This window comes from Phaenicophaeus curvirostris, chromosome 24 (genome assembly GCF_032191515.1).
Source record: "Phaenicophaeus curvirostris isolate KB17595 chromosome 24, BPBGC_Pcur_1.0, whole genome shotgun sequence".
NCBI lineage: Eukaryota > Metazoa > Chordata > Aves > Cuculiformes > Cuculidae > Phaenicophaeus > Phaenicophaeus curvirostris.
The window spans coordinates 380743-395447 of NC_091415.1; the positions used below are offsets into that span (position 1 = coordinate 380743).

The 14705-nt window shown below is 55.7% G+C and overlaps 3 protein-coding genes across 3 annotated transcripts; 2 read left to right on the forward strand and 1 right to left on the reverse strand.

Moving 5' to 3' along the window:
* Positions 1-973: 973 nt before the first annotated feature.
* DCLRE1B (DNA cross-link repair 1B) lies at positions 974-3466 on the reverse strand. The gene is made up of 5 exons (XM_069875838.1): positions 3275-3466; positions 2414-2561; positions 2137-2316; positions 1263-2044; positions 974-1172 (listed from the first exon to the last, which is right to left on the reverse strand). The coding sequence occupies exons 1-5, from the start codon at positions 3461-3463 to the stop codon at positions 1098-1100; spliced, it is 1374 nt and encodes a 457-aa protein (XP_069731939.1). The 5' UTR covers positions 3464-3466; the 3' UTR covers positions 974-1097.
* A 221-nt stretch (positions 3467-3687) lies between these two features.
* Positions 3688-10876, forward strand: AP4B1 (adaptor related protein complex 4 subunit beta 1). Its single transcript, XM_069875836.1, has 10 exons — positions 3688-3811; positions 4513-4737; positions 4923-5053; positions 5489-5636; positions 6071-6567; positions 7250-7333; positions 8319-8422; positions 8619-8826; positions 9111-9395; positions 9641-10876. Exons 1-10 carry the CDS (start codon positions 3699-3701, stop codon positions 10066-10068), a joined length of 2223 nt encoding a protein of 740 aa, XP_069731937.1. The 5' UTR covers positions 3688-3698; the 3' UTR covers positions 10069-10876.
* A 385-nt stretch (positions 10877-11261) lies between these two features.
* BCL2L15 (BCL2 like 15) lies at positions 11262-14341 on the forward strand. The gene is made up of 4 exons (XM_069875892.1): positions 11262-11452; positions 13126-13268; positions 13463-13678; positions 14155-14341. Exons 1-4 carry the CDS (start codon positions 11347-11349, stop codon positions 14170-14172), a joined length of 483 nt encoding a protein of 160 aa, XP_069731993.1. The 5' UTR covers positions 11262-11346; the 3' UTR covers positions 14173-14341.
* Positions 14342-14705: the final 364 nt, after the last annotated feature.

A 14705-nucleotide genomic window follows, 5' to 3' on the forward strand; every position in this document is an offset into this window, starting at 1 on the left:
CATAAAACATCAGTGATGAAATGCACCAGATCTCTGAGGGCATTTGCAACACAGCTAAATGGAGCAGTGACTCAGGAGGCAGGCATTCCTTCCAAGCAATGGAGAGCACAGGACCTGGAATCTGGGAGTTCAGGCAGCGCGCCCCTCGCCTGCCTGTCAATGATTCACATTTCAACATTAAACTAACAGTGTGCATCTCCGAGGCAGCATACAAACACTAAAGCATCACAGTTATTTCCCTGGCAGCCTCTGGTTCTACAGAAGATGCAGGTGTCTCTACTCACACTGACCTGATGCAGCTCTGCAGGTTACTTTTGATTAGCAAATAATCCACACAGAAACCCCCAGGAAACAAGGCCATACAGACCACAGCAAGAAGCCTAAGCTGCCCTTTCTGCATTCCACAAAAGACCGCTCCCTCACTTCCGATGTGAGGTGCTTTCAAGAGTGCAGAGCTGGGTCTGGCTGCAGTCGGCTGGCCTGAGGCAGCACTGTCTGGAGGCATTAGTGGATTAACAGATAGAAAATACATTAATACACTTCGATGCATTGCATTTTCTAGATTTCTTTAAGCACCATTTTTCAAATTTTCCTTAATACATAAATATTTGTAATGCACCTTGTAATGAACCGGTCATTGTCAATGAGGCACTACAGACGTACAAGAAGAATTACTAACAGACAAGAATTGCTAGGGCTCTCTTGAGTCCCCCTTGCTTCTTTCCTTCCAACCCCATGAACTGCCTTGGCTGCGGGCAGCTCACGCCCTCTGCAGCTCAGTCCTCTGGCAGCATTTTATGCTACAGGAGACAGGGAAGTCACTGCACAAAGCCAGCAGGAGGTAGACACGCAGCAGGACCGCACTGCCTTGCTGTAGTGTGGAGACCAAACAGATCTAGAGATAGATAAATAAATATCTTTTGAGAAAATCCAGTTCTAGTTTCCTCCTTATCTAAAAAGAGGTAAAGAAAGTAGAGCCCTTAGCTGAACTCCTCTCTCCTGATGGGAAACTTATGCCCAGAGAATGGGATGTGGGAGCGAGACACCCATAATCCCTTCTCTCACCTGTATCTTCACTGCAAGCATCGCACATTTTTTCAAGACGATTCTCCCCTCCTCAAGAAATCTTCTACCAGCTTGTCAAATTTCTGCAAGGAATTCTGCTTTAGGACGTTTAAGGGAGTGAGTAAATACTGCTCTGCAAGCCCAGTGGGAAAGTACTCCTCAGTAGCAAATTTCTGCAAGGAATCCTGCTTTAGGATGTTTAAGGGACTGAGTAAATACTGCTCTGCAAGCCCAGTGGGAAAATGCTCCTCGGTAGCGGGAGTCTGGCTAACAGCGCTGGCTGCCCCTGCTCCTCCTGGCTGTTCTCTGCTCAGCTCTTCCTTTCCTGTCTCCTTGCCCATGTCACAAGTGCAGCCTCCTTTTGAGCGTGCTGACTTACAGCAGTTCTGCTGAGAAGCCTCAACACCTGTGGACTCTTCATATTTCTCAGGGGACTCATAAACCACTCCTCGGGGTGCAGAGCGCCGTGCCACTGTCTTCAGGAGACATATGGGTTCCTGCCCCTTCCTTTTGCTTTGCTGGTGGACAGACTCGTGCACAGGCTTTGGGACATCAAAATCAGGCAGTGCCTGGGGAGCACAACTTAAGTATTTCTGAAAGTAAGCCTGGCACATGCTGCCCTTCACGATGGGAATGACTGAGCATGGCTTCAGCCACTCCACAAATTCACACAGCTCTGAAAAAGATGAGTGATCTGAGTACGGAATGGCGTGAATGTTGGGGTGGGTGACCTTCACCGGCCTGCCGGTAGGGACGATGGCAATGGTGGGGTGCAGCTTGTTCCAGCTGACGAGGGTATCCGAGCGGATCTCAGCGACATCCACAGCACGGATCCAGCCGGCCCCCTCCTCGGTGGTGAAGACATCAGGCAGCTCCAGCAGACGCATCTGCTCCAGGCGCCAGGGGCTCACCACCACCCAGGTCCCAAACTCCACAGCCAGGTCCACCAGCAGTGCCTCCTTCCCCAGGCTGTACAGACCTGCAGGGAGAGCCGTGAGCTGCGCTCTGGGGCTGGGGCGCAGCAGGAGCCCCGGCCGAGCGGTGGGCACGGTGGTGGGAAGTGGCACTCACCGATGACGACGTGGTGCTGCGGGTGGGAGCGGATGAGGTGGGCGGCCTGGCGCGTGGCGTGCTGTCGCGAGGGCAGTGGCCGCTGTGGGTGGCAGTGGGTGTTGTCCAGGTAGAGGCGGTCAATGTGACGTCCCTGCAGTACCGGCTCATCCTGCATGCTCCTCGTGTAACGGAAATCTCCTGCAAGGACAGGGTGTCAGGGCGGCACAGGGGCTGCGCCGTACCCGTGTGCAGGATGGTGCCAAGGGCTGCTGTACGGTACTGGGACTGCCCATACCTGTGTACAGGATGGTGCCAAAGGCACCCTCGAAGAGGAACATGACAGAGCCGGGGCAGTGGTTGGCATCGAGCAGTGTCACCGTCACCTCCTCGCCCACCACATGGCTCTGTCCCACCTCCAGTGGCCGGATCCAGCACGGTGGCACCTGTGGGGTAGGTAGGGGCAGTCAGACCAGGGTCAGTGGGGCTGGGTCAGAGCAGGGGTCTGCAGGGCGTGTGTACCTGGAGGCGTTGGCACAGCAGGTGGGAGGTGTGAGGGCAGGAGGGCAGTGCCGGAGGCGAGGTGGGGGCAGTGGGGCCAGGGGGTGTCAGGGCCAGGCTGGGGGGTGTCACGGTCAGGGATGTCGATGCCCACGTACCAGTGAGCGGCAGTGCAGCAGGTGGGGGGTGTCAGGGCAGGGGTCGGTGGGGCTGGGCGTGTCGGGGGTCTCCCAGGGGCACTTACCTGCAGCCGGCGGTACAGCAGGCAGGGAGAGGGGTGCTGGGGCGGGGAGTCAGGTGCCTGGGGGTCATACGTACCTGGAGCCAGGAGAGCAGTAGGTGGGGAGGGGGTTGTCGGGGCTGGGGGCGGTGGGTGTCAGAGGTGTCGATACCTATGGTACCTGCAGGCACTGGTGCAACAGGTGGGGTGGAAGGGGGCAGGTTACAGGGCGGTGGGTCGGGGGGCGCCGGTACCCGCACACCTGTAGCCACTGCTGCGGCGGGCAGGGCAGGGGGACGAGGGGATGTCGGGGTGGGGGATGTTGAGTCTAGGGGCTGATGGCCACGCACCTGCAGCCGCCTGGGCAGCAGGGGGGGCGGGGGGGGTACCCGGTCGGAGGGGGGGTACCCGGTCGGGGTGGGGGGGGGGGTCCCGGACCTGCAGGCGCCGCCGCAGCAGGCGGGCGGTGAGCGGCGAGCAGTAGAGCGGGCGGCTCCAGGTGCTGGAGAGCCCCGCGGTGTGGTCCGCGTGCAGGTGCGAGAGGAAGAAGAGCCTGGCGCCGGGCGCCCGCCGCACGCTCCAGCAATCCACGGCGATGGGCGTCCCGGGGATCGCCGCCCCGCTCATGGCCCCGCGGCCGCCGCCCCGCGCCGGCCCCGCGCGAATTTGGCGGGTGTCGGCGGCGCAGGCGCGGGGCGGGGCCTGTGGGGGCCTGTGGGGCCGGGGGGGCCGGGGGGGCTGGAGCGGGGCCTGTGGGGCCGGGGGGGCCGGAGCGGGGCCTGTGGGGCCGGGGGGGCCGGAGCGGGGCCGGAGGGGGGCCTGTGGGGCCGGGGGGGCCGGAGGGGGCCCGGGGGGCCCGGCCATGCCGTACCTGGGCGGCGAGGAGGCGGTGCGGGAGCTGCGGAGGGCGCTCGGCAACCCGCACGTGCAGGCGGACCCCGCGCGGTACCGAGCGGCCGTGCTGCGCGTCGTCCGGTACCGGGAGGGGATGAGGGGCGGGGGGCGGCGGGGGTTGATGGGGCCCTGGGGGCCGGTTGGGGGCTCCGGGAAGGGCAGGGGGGCCGGGGCCGGGGTTGGTGGGGGTCTGGGGACGGCAGGGGCGGTGGGGCCGGGGATCGGGGTGGGCCTGGGGCCGATGGGGCTCGGGGAAGGACAGCGGCAGGGGGGCTGTGGGTCGGGGTCGGTGGGGGGCTGGGGTCGGTGGGGCTCCGGGAAGGGCAGAGGGTCAGTGGGGCTCGGGGCAGCAGGGGCTGGGGTCGGTGGGGCTCCGTGAACGACAGGGGCAGGGGGGCTGGGGTAAGGGGGCTCCAGGAAGGGCAGTGGGGTCGGGGTCTATGTGCGTCTGGGGTGAGTGGGGCTCCGGGAACAGGAGGGGTAGGGGGGGCTGTGGGTCGGGGTCAATGGGGGGCTGGGGTAAGGGGGCTCCAGGAAGGGAATTGGGGTCGGCGTCTATGTGGGTCTGGGGTCAGTGGGGCTCCGAGAGCAAGAGGGGCAGGGGGCCTGTGGGTCGGGGCCGATGGGGGGCTGGGGTAAGAGGGCTCCAGGAAGGGCAGTGAGGTCGGGGGTCGGGGTCTATGAGGGTCTGGGGTCGGTGGGGCTCCGGGCAGCAGGGACAGTGGTTTGGGGGTGGCAGGAGCGAGTCGGGCTCCGTCGAAGCCCGCTGACCCGCGTGGCAGGCACATGTCGCAGGGCGCGGAGGTGTCGTCGCTGTTCGCGGAGATGGTGAAGGCCGGTGCGGCCGCAGACCTGGCACAGAAGAAGCTGTCGTGGCTGTTCGTGCGGGCACAGGCGCCGCGGCAGCCGCAGCTCGCGCTGCTCGCCGTGAACTCGCTGCGCCGGGACTGCGCTCACCCCAGCCCTGCTGTGCGAGGGCTCGCCCTGCGCAGCATGTGTGGACTACGGTGCGAGGGGCACCAGCGGGGCGGGGGTGTCTGGGAGGGGGTCTCGGGCAGTGGAGAGGGTCCCAGGACAGGAGGGGGTCTTGGGTGGTGGTGGGGCTGGGGCAGAAGGGGGTCCCAGGCGATGGATGGTGGAAGGGGCCCAGGGCAGTGGCATGGGGGTCCTGCTGATGCCTACCTGCCCACAGGATTCCCGGGATTCAGGAGTACCTGCAGCAGCCTCTGCTCAATGGCCTGCGGGACAAGGCCTCCTACGTACGCAGGGCGGCTGTGCTGGGCTGTGCCAAGATGCTGAAGCTGCAGGGAGACTGCGAAGTAGGTGAGTGGAGCAGCTGTGTGCTGGAGAGGAGGCGGTGGCCCTGGAACTGGGACACGCGGCTTCTGGAAGTGTTTTGTGGTTGGTCCTGGGCTCGTCGTCCTGCCTCTGGGCTGGCTGGGCTGCAAGAGAGCAGAAGGAGGCCAGTGGGCTGTTGCTGCATGTCGTGCCATCGATGAAACGCCATGCACTGCTGGGCTCCACATTGTGGTTCCCCTTTCATCCCCACTGTCACTGGGCCCTTTCCGCACTCCCCGGTCACCACGGGTCATTCTCGCACCTACAGACCTGCAGGGAGAAGTTGTGCCAGGGACAGGGGTTACTGCAGAGCTGGGGGCTTTGTTAAGCGCTTCTACCAGTTCAAGCCCTATCTTTTGTTCCTGAGTGATTGATCTGATTAAACCAGAATTCCATACAGAGGCCTCTGCCTCTTTGCAGATGGTGCCTTGGTGAATGAGCTGTACAGCTTGCTTCGCGATCAGGATCCTATCGTGGTTGTGAACTGTCTGAGGGCCTTGGAAGAGATCTTGAAGAAGGAGGGAGGAGTTGTCATCAACAAACCTATTGCCCATCATCTCCTCAACAGGTTTGTTTACTTTGGTGGTGCTGGAAGCTTTGCTCTTGTTCTTTTGTTTCACATGCTAGTGAAGCAGGTATTTCTGAGCTCTTGCCGGAACTGGCAGGGAAGAGTCAGGCACCCAAGGATGGTGATGCCCATCCTGAGAGAAACACTTACGCTAAGATTTTAAGAGAAGTCCAAGATACCCTGCTTTTCTAGGGAGTCTTTGCTTCAGCTGCTGGTTTGGTTTGGAATTGTAAGTTGGTGTCATTAGGTCGGGGGGGTTTAGTGACAGCATACATGGTATATCTGTGGGACAGGTATATTCTAATACGTCCTTTGCAGTCTGTTGAAAGATATGTAACTTATCCACTGCTTGAAAATATTAAATGTTCTGCCTCTCCCTCTGCACAAGCACTGTTCTTTGTGTGCTTCTCGACTTCTGTTTGTTCTCCTGGCAGGATGGCCGATCTGGATCAGTGGGGGCAAAGCGAGGTGCTCACCTTCCTTCTGCGCTACAAGCCCCGCAGTGAGGAGGAGCTCTTTGACATACTCAACCTGCTGGACGGCTATCTCAAAAGCAGTAGCACCAGTGTTGTGATGGCAGCCACCAAGCTGTTCCTGGTGCTGGCCAGGGAGTACCCGCACGTGCAGGCAGATGTCTTGGTGAGGGTGAAGGGGCCGCTGCTGTCTGCCTGCACATCTGAGAGCAGGGAGCTGTGCTTCACCGCGCTCTGCCACGTGCGTCAGATCCTTGGTAGCCTTCCCGGCCATTTCAGCAGCCACTACAAGAAGTTCTTCTGTTCGTATTCAGAGCCCTACTACATCAAATGCCAGAAGATGGAGGTGTTGTGTGAGCTGGTGAACGATGAGAACGTCCAGCAGGTGCTGGAGGAGCTGAAGGGCTATTGCACTGATGTGTCGGTGGAGCTTGCCCAAGGGGCGATCTTTGCCATAGGTGAGGGCTGTCTCCCGCCTCAGCCCCAGCCCTTCCTCTGCTGGAGCACATCTGGGCAAATGCCACGTGACTGGGCTGGGGTGAAGCAGTGAAGCCCTTCGCCTCCCCAGGAATGTTTTGTTGGAGTGTGTTTCTAAACCAGGGCTGCGCCAGGTCTTTCAGAAGTCCTGGTACTGCGCTGTTCCAGGTTGCCCGTATTGTCCTCTAATCCCATTCAAATGTTTGCTGATGAGATGCTCTAATAGAACTGCATCATCTCATTTTACTGATAAGCCTTACAGTGTTGAATGAAACTGTATAGTGGGTAGGAGGATGCCTGCTGCTTCTGTGAGTTGTGATGGGGCAGAGTTAGGGTGATTGGGGGCATGTTGGTTTTGGTTTTGTTAGCTTTGAAATAGGTGAGTTTCTGTAGTGTTCATAAGAAAAAAGCCTGGGATGCTGAAACGAGTTTCTCATGTGTGATGCTTACAAATAAGTTCAACTTCTGAGGTGCAGCTCCAGAGAAAGGAGGGTGTCCCTCGTGTGGGCAACAGGCTCAGTTTACACTTTCTGAAATGGTAGTCTAAAAGGAAAAGAGAGAGACTGTTTCTTTAAAGCGGGCTTCTGATGAACGGTTTTGGCTCGCAGTTCCTATTTCACTCTGATAAAAGGTTGACTTTTGTGTCCTTTGTTGTCCCTGCAGGCACTATAGCTAGGACATACACGGAGCAGTGTGTGGGGATTCTGACAGAGCTCCTGGGGCTTCAGCAGGAACACATCACTTCAGGTAATCATCTGCAGGATGCGTGCCTGGCTTGTGCTCTCAGGACACAGCCTTGCTGGGGCTTCTGATCCCAAACCTGGGCTCTGAAAAGCCCTTGGCTTTGTACTTGGCTTTTTCAGGTGGGAGGCTTCCTGGGGAAGCGGGGGCATACAGGGTGTCTGGACAGTGTGGTTTTCCCTTCCTTTGGAACTACTCTTTGTGGCGAATGGGAGATGTCATGGCTGCATTCATTGTCTGGTGTGGAGGCTCCGTTTTGGCTGCTACCTGCTGACTTAGGGAGCAAGGGCCTCAGCAGAGACATTCTAGTGACTGTTTATAAGGGCCAGAATGGTTAATAGACCTTATTTTGAGTTCTTCCTGACTGGGACTTCTGGCCTGTGTCTTTTAAATCTTTGTGACTTCTGTTCCTTGTACAGTAGCCTGATTCACTTGTACCAGGGCTTCTCTCTCTCTTGCTGCCCTGAGGTCTAACTTTGCATCACTGATGTTGCTGCCCTCTCATCTAAATGGACTTGCTTTTGGTTTTGGAAGTCACACACTTGCACTCAGCTGTGGAATTCAATCTTCGAAGTTGCTGACATTCCTGTAAGCAGGCAGCAGAGCCTTTAAAGTTTTGACCTGAAGTTCATGAGACTTATTTTGAATTAGCATTAGTTTTAATTTGTCATTCTAACCTTGTGCGTCTGAAGCATTGTGAGTCAGCGTCTGTTCAAAGGCGGGGAATGTCCAGTGGAGAGGCTACTTTCCAGCAGCCAGAGGAACAACCTGAAGTTTCAGTGCTTTATTTTACTCTTGGCACAACTCTATTCTGACAAATGTATCATGGGACGTTGAAGTATGGTGTCTCAGATTGTAGTCACAAGCAGGTCTCTTGCCTCCCGAGCTAAGCTTTGCAAAGGCTCTGTAGTTGGGTTTTTTGAATTAGTTTTTTTCTCCTGTGGTGGTTCTGTAACTCTTTGGGCATGCTGAGCATTCTGTTTCGTTGCAGCGGTGGTCCAAGTGTTCCGGGACCTGGTTTGGCTGTGTCCCCAGTGCACGGATGCCGTGTGTCGGGCTCTGCCTGGCTGTGAGGATGCCATCCAGGACAGCGAGGTAGGATGGCTTTCTGCCATGGGCTGGCAGCTCTCGGGGGTGGATAGGCAGAGGCTGCAGGGCTTTCCCTTGACTCACAAGTGGCAGGCAGAGATCAGGAACCTTCAGCAGGCACGTTCTCTGGTGTCTGTTTGGTTCATGTTGTTAATGTCTGGTAAACAGCACCTCTTTACCATTTTTCCTGTGGTCCCTGCAGGGCAAGCAAGCACTGATCTGGCTCCTGGGTGCACATGGTGAGAAAGTACCAAATGCCCCATATGTTTTAGAGGACTTTGTGGAGAATGTGAAATCGGAGCTGTTCCCAGCAGTGAAGATGGAGCTACTGACAGCGCTGGTGCGACTTTTCCTGTCCCGTCCTGCTGAGTGTCAGGACATGCTGGGGAGGCTGCTCTACTACTGCATAGGTGGGTTTCCCTTGTTGCTCTGAAGCTGTGGTTTGGCCTTCTCAGGCCAGGTTTGGCTGTGTACCCAGTGCATAGGTACCTAATGTCAGCATCCCAGCTATGAGGAGACCATCTGAGATGGTGAAGTGGGGTGGCTTTACGCTTCAGCTGCTGCTTGGCCCCTGGCTGTCTGCAACAGGCTCACGCTGTGTCCCTGGGAATCTGCTCTTAGTAATTAAGGGTTACTGCTTCAGGGAAATCTGGGTGATGGAGTTCTCCATAAATCACGTCTCTCTAATTCCCAGAGGAGGAGATGGATATGGCAGTACGAGACCGCGGATTGTTCTACTATCGCCTGTTGCAGTCTGGGGTGGAAGAAGTGAAACGGGTCTTGTGTAGCCCCAAGTCTGACCCCTCCCTGGGGCTCCTGGAAGACAAAACTGAACGATCTGTGAATACATGGGCTTCAGAGTTCAATACTCTTGCCCCTGTTTATGGCAAAGAACGCTGGGCCCTCATCACTGCTCACCAACCATTGGAACCCTCTTATGCTTGTCCTCCATGTCCTGACTCCAGGGGCAGCGGCACAGGTAAGCCACCTCACCTCCATTTGGGGTCTGTTTTCCTCTAGGCAGTAGATGCTGTTATATGGGTTTCATTGGAAGAAGACCACAGTCCTTTGAGGAAGCTGACTTTGGTCCATGAGCCCAGGGAATGCTGCCAAAGGTGCTGTGGTTCCAGCTGCCTTCATCTGGTGGCTCCATAAGATGTTCATTCTGAAACAGGGAGCTGCATCTTGTACGCTGCATCTCACGTGTTTGTGGTTTCATTTCAGAGTCACTGATTTCTGAAGGGAGCAAAGAAGTCCTCAAGGTTAATCCTGATACAGGCAGCCTGACCTTAGTTCCTGATCTGTATGTGACCGCAGAGCAGTTTGAGAAGACCTGGCTGAGCCTGGATGCGAGCTGCCACCTCTCCTTGCCCTGGTGTGGGGCTGTTCATCCGGATGCCATACAGACAGCTCTCCACGTTGTCCACATCCAGACTATTGCGATGAGCAAAGCTGGCACCCAGCCGTGGAAAGCTTATCTCAGTGCTCAGGACGACGCAGGCTGCCTCTTCCTGACAGAGCTCTTGCTTGAGGCGGCAGATTCGGAGTTGCAGGTTTTGGTGAAGCAGAGCGAGGCCAAGCCAGAGGCGCTGCAGGCCTTTTTGTTGGTGTTGAGGACGGTGATCGGGGCGGTTGCCAGCCTGGAGTCCTGACTGCTCTGGACTGCCAGTAGGATGATTGTTCGGGGCAGAGGAAAAGCTCATTTCTCTGGCTTCTTTTGCCATGCCTGCTGCTGGTTTTGTACGTGTGAACCGCGGGAGTGTCGGCAGCGCTTTCCCAGCCAAGAAGTGCACGTGGCAGGGAGGCGGCTGCAGATATGGGATCGCTGCCACTGGGAGTGGGGCAGGGGAAGGGTCTGTCCCCTCTGCGCTGGGGAAGGGGCAGGAGTGATTAGTGAGCTCACTGCGCCTGCCGTGAGTCACAGAAGTGGTGACCTCTGCGGTGATTGTCACAAGGCACCAACGTGACTGAGGGAACCAGAGAAGAGCAAAATCTAGGGATGTGCTTTGGAGAGGTTTTCATGACAATTGTAAACAACTCAAATAACAAGTGATTGGTTCTTGGTCTTTTGTGTGTGTGCGTGACGTTGTGTAGCCTGCGTGACGTCGGCCGTCTGCTCACACCAGAATGGAAGAATTGCTGTTCAGGTCATTAACCTGCTCTTGCCAGCCTTGGGACCTAATTTTTGAAGAGCAATGTCAATAGCACTGTGAAAGTTACAGAGAGTTGGACTTCGTACTGTGTCCTGAACAGTTTCCTTGTCACTGCTGTGTTTTACACCTTTGAGGGGTGGTGGCTTCCCTAACCCTGTTCTGTAAGGGTTTTCATCATTTGTGATTTCTTTTCATGGCTGAATTGCAGCGTGCCTTCCCTGTGCTTGCCTAAACGCTGCTGTCGTGGTAAACATCAGGATTTAGGTTTTATTCCTGATGTTCCCAATAAAAATGTAACTCAATCCCAGCTGTTTTCTGGACTACTTGTTTGTTCAGCTCTGAAGTCTGTGGGATGGAGGCATCCGATCGCTACTATAGATCTGGAGAGACCTGCAGTCCACTCGTACCTCTGTGTTCAACGGGGATTTTCCCTCTCAGCTTCCTTGAAGGAAGGCTTTAAGGAGCACTTGTGCAACAATTTATTTCAGTCTCATACGGCAAATTACCGTGATGGGCGAGCACATTGGCTGTGATTGATAACCTGTAAATCCATGTTTCAGCTGATCTGGACAGGAATAGCTTATCTTGAAACTACACCACACCCATAGCTTGAATGATGCCAGAGAGCAAATACTGTTGTGCTGCGCTGTGCTGGGGAGGAACCTGGGGCCACGCTCTTCCCAGAACCTGTGCTGCTCTGGGGAAAAAGAAGCCAAAATCCAAAGGCAAAGCTCACCTGCAAAGAGCGGCAGCTCCGCAGCGGGTAGACGGGCTGTGATGGCCACCTTTGAGGAGCAGACGGAGTGTGTAGTGGAAGCCTTGTTCTTCGATCTCCTGGGTGAAGAGGAGAGCAGCTGCCGGAGCCTGGAGATGGACTCGGGAGGTAGGGCTGGTGCGGGAGGAGCGAGCGGTCTGTTTGCTGCTGTGACAGAGCAGCGCTTTGGCTGACCCCTGTAAGGAACAGCTTGTTGGGTTTCCTAAAACACAGGCTTGTCATTGCTTCCAAGCCATCTCTGTTTTGGGGAAAAAGAGAGCAAGGTAAAGCTGCCAGAATGCCGGGCAGCCCGTTGCACTCATTCCTGGCAGCCCGGAATGGTCTGTGGAGGCTGGGCAGCCGCATTCTGCTTCTGGGGCTGTGGATGCTGGCAGCAGGGAAAGTGCCCCTGGCTGCCACCTCTGCACGGGTCTGCAGATCCCGAGTGACCTGCTCCAAACCAGCGGGGCAAGTTTTAACCATCGTTATCAAAAACAAAGGTCATTTTGCTTATTGGATAAAAACAGCTGCAGACACATAGTCAGAATGCGGTCTTTGCTTCCCAAAACTCCCAGTATCATTTGGGTACTTTAGTACTTGGTACCCAATTGCTGCCAGAAACCCAGAATTTTGCCTGGATATCATATTCATATCACTCTTCCCATTATTTTCTCTCCCACAAACCAGTTAAACTCTCCCAGGAGACACTGGGATCTTGCTGACACCAGACAGCAAAGTCCATTTCTCAAAAGCTTTACAGGACTTTGTCATTTTGCTTGAACAAATACCTGCTCATGTGTAGCTCGTTTTCCTCTCCTGGATTGGGCACTTGTGCCTCTGCTTCCACTGTCTGGGGTGCTGAGAAACCAACCATCCCAGAGCCCTGGCAGCCACAGGGGCCGAGCGCTGGCCCCAGATTGGAATGCGCGGAGCATGAATTAGCGGCTGAAGGAGGGAGGGGGCTGGATCAGGAAGTGATGCCTTCAGATGAAGTCGCCCACCACTTTATGTTGAAAGGTCCTGCTTTCAGTTCCTTAATGCTTGGCCAGACATGGAAATGGTTTTGCTGAGGCTTTCGGTATCGGGCAGCTCCTGGCTGAGCCTTGTTTGGGCAATGTTCAGAGAAGGCAAATGGCACTGGATTGGGATTTTCCCTTCAGGATGCCTTAAGGGGAAAATGCTTTAACTGAGGTGCTCCCCCACCTTTAAGCAGTTTAGCTGAGAAGTTCTAATGGTTTCATGTACTTGGAATTTCTGGTTTGCCTTTTGCTCCTCTGTGAAAACCTCCCCAAACCTGGGTTGCTATGAGTGTGATCTGCTCTGGCTCACAAGGGACCTTGCGTACAACACCCGTGTTCTTCAAAGGCTGCACGTGATGACCTGCAGCCTTGGGATACTGGGGGAATGCAGGCAGGACTTTGGCATCCAATGGATGCTGCCGTGTCGCTACAGTCTGCAGGGAGCTGGGATGTTTTCCCACTCCTCTGACCTCCCTCGCTTGCTTCTGGCAAGGAGAGAGACCCGGACAATCCCATGGAACAGGGCCCCGTGCTCCCTGTAAATGGATGAACGCTTCAAGGGCTGTCAGATCTTTCTTAGGGACTTTGGTTTTACATTTCCCGCTGTGTCTTGTCCAAGGTCTGTGCTTCATTCGCTCCTGAGTCCTCGCGGCAGCGACTCTGCAGTGTCCGCTGAAGGCAGCGTTCCGGAGGCAGCAGGCAGAGGCTGGGCTGCCGGCCTGGGGTCTCTTTCCCTGCCCTTAAGGCACCGTCGAGCCCCTCACCCTGCGCTCTCTGCTGCAGGGCCGCTGCTTTTGGCGGAGGAGCCCCCAGCCTCATTCGACCCTGTCCTGATCGCCAGTCGCCTGCGGCAGATGGGGGACCAGTGCAACATGGATTTCGAAAGGGTTTCCTCGGAGGCTCTTGCCGACGTCCTCAAGGGAAAGGTAACGTGTGCCTGGTCCTGTTCCTCGCCCTGCGCTGGGTGGGAACGGCCAGGAAGCTGGGGGGGCACCAGGGCTGCAGTCGTGGGGAGGAGAAGCAAGGCAGGAATTTGCCCCAAGGTTGGATTTTGAGCCTACGTTTAGTTATCGTGCTGTCATTGAAAACCAGGCTCAAACTGGCCTCTCTGTGCTTGCAGATGGAGAGGTTTGGGGCTGCTGTGGACTCCCTCAGCAGGAGCTGGAGTGACCAGCACCCCGAGCTGGTCTACGAGAAAGCTTTCCTCTGTGTTTCTGTGAAACTGCTAATGCATCTTGCTAAGAAAATCCCAACCATGGTGCATCCCAGCCAATTCGTCAGTGTGATTAATGGAAATCCACAAGTGAGAAGCTACATAGAGGCCTGCGGCGGATGGGTAAGGACGTGAAGGCAGTGGAGATGTTTGTCTGGATGTTTGTGGGTCTTCCTTTGTGTCTCTTGGCTCATCACCAATATCCAGAATGTCCCCCAAGACACACACCAGCTCACTGAGCACGGCTTTGCTCAGCACTTTGGTGACATCTTACGGGAGTCAGCATCAAACTTCCCATCTGCCTCTCCATCTTGGGGTTAAATTCCTTGTCTCAGCATCTTGGGAGCTCAGCTTGCTCCTTCAATGAGAACGGAATAACGAAGGATGTGCTGTACAAAAAGCACTGTCCTGCTCCCAGTGGCACAGACCCTGCTCGGTGCCTTTGACCCAGGGAGGGGTGGAATCGGCCAGCGGGAGGGCGGCAGCGGGAGACGGGTCACCTGTCCCTCTATCCCGCGTCCTCTTCTGCCAGTTCCTTTAACCCTGTCTTGAATTTGTTCTCTGAAACACCTACACAGGTGGCTTTTGTTTGTTTTCAGGAGAAGCTGGGCAGCTGACAGGAAGGCTCTGCTGCTTCCCAGAAGGCAAAGCTGGGTGCTCATTGATCTAACTGGGAGAAATGCTGTTGTGTTTCTTCCGGAGGCTGCAAACAGAACTCTGCACATAAGCAACGTGTAAAAGATTCTGTAGCACTGCAAACAAAAATTAATAAATGATGCTGTTATTAATTTGGTTTTGTCCTTGTATTCTCTTAAATTTAGCCATAAAAGCTGCTTCACTCTCATTCAAGGTTTCTAGGATGTGCTTGGTGCTGCAGCCTCATCAGGTGATTATTTGCTTTATAACACATCTCCATTGGTAATCCTAAAATCTCTCTATTCCTCTGCAGTGGCTGGAAGGGTGATGGCTCTTTCAGAGAGATCCACAGCCCTTTGCCTCTGGGCAGCTGGGTACAGAGATCCTGGAGCTGTTCCCTGCCGGTCTGCGAGAAAACTCAGAAGGGGAATACATGGAATAGCCCCAGTTACAACTGGAAAGAGAAACAGAGTCAGCACAGGCAGCCTGGAGTCTTTGTGCAAAATGTGAGATG

Coding starts and splice junctions, on each gene's coding strand:
- AP4B1 (XM_069875836.1), top strand. CDS start 3,699: ATGCCGTACCTGGGCGGCGAGGAGGCGGTGCGGGAGCTGCGGAGGGCG. Junction 3,812..4,512: donor GCCGTGCTGCGCGTCGTCCG/GTACCGGGAGGG, acceptor CCCGCGTGGCAG/GCACATGTCGCAGGGCGCGG. Junction 8,423..8,618: donor ATGCCATCCAGGACAGCGAG/GTAGGATGGCTT, acceptor TGGTCCCTGCAG/GGCAAGCAAGCACTGATCTG.
- DCLRE1B (XM_069875838.1), bottom strand. CDS start 3,463: ATGAGCGGGGCGGCGATCCCCGGGACGCCCATCGCCGTGGATTGCTGG. Junction 2,045..2,136: donor GCAGCACCACGTCGTCATCG/GTGAGTGCCACT, acceptor CTCTCCCTGCAG/GTCTGTACAGCCTGGGGAAG. Junction 1,173..1,262: donor ATTTACTCAGTCCCTTAAAC/ATCCTAAAGCAG, acceptor ACTCCCTTAAAC/GTCCTAAAGCAGAATTCCTT.
- BCL2L15 (XM_069875892.1), top strand. CDS start 11,347: ATGGCCACCTTTGAGGAGCAGACGGAGTGTGTAGTGGAAGCCTTGTTC. Junction 11,453..13,125: donor CCTGGAGATGGACTCGGGAG/GTAGGGCTGGTG, acceptor TCTCTGCTGCAG/GGCCGCTGCTTTTGGCGGAG. Junction 13,269..13,462: donor CCGACGTCCTCAAGGGAAAG/GTAACGTGTGCC, acceptor CTGTGCTTGCAG/ATGGAGAGGTTTGGGGCTGC.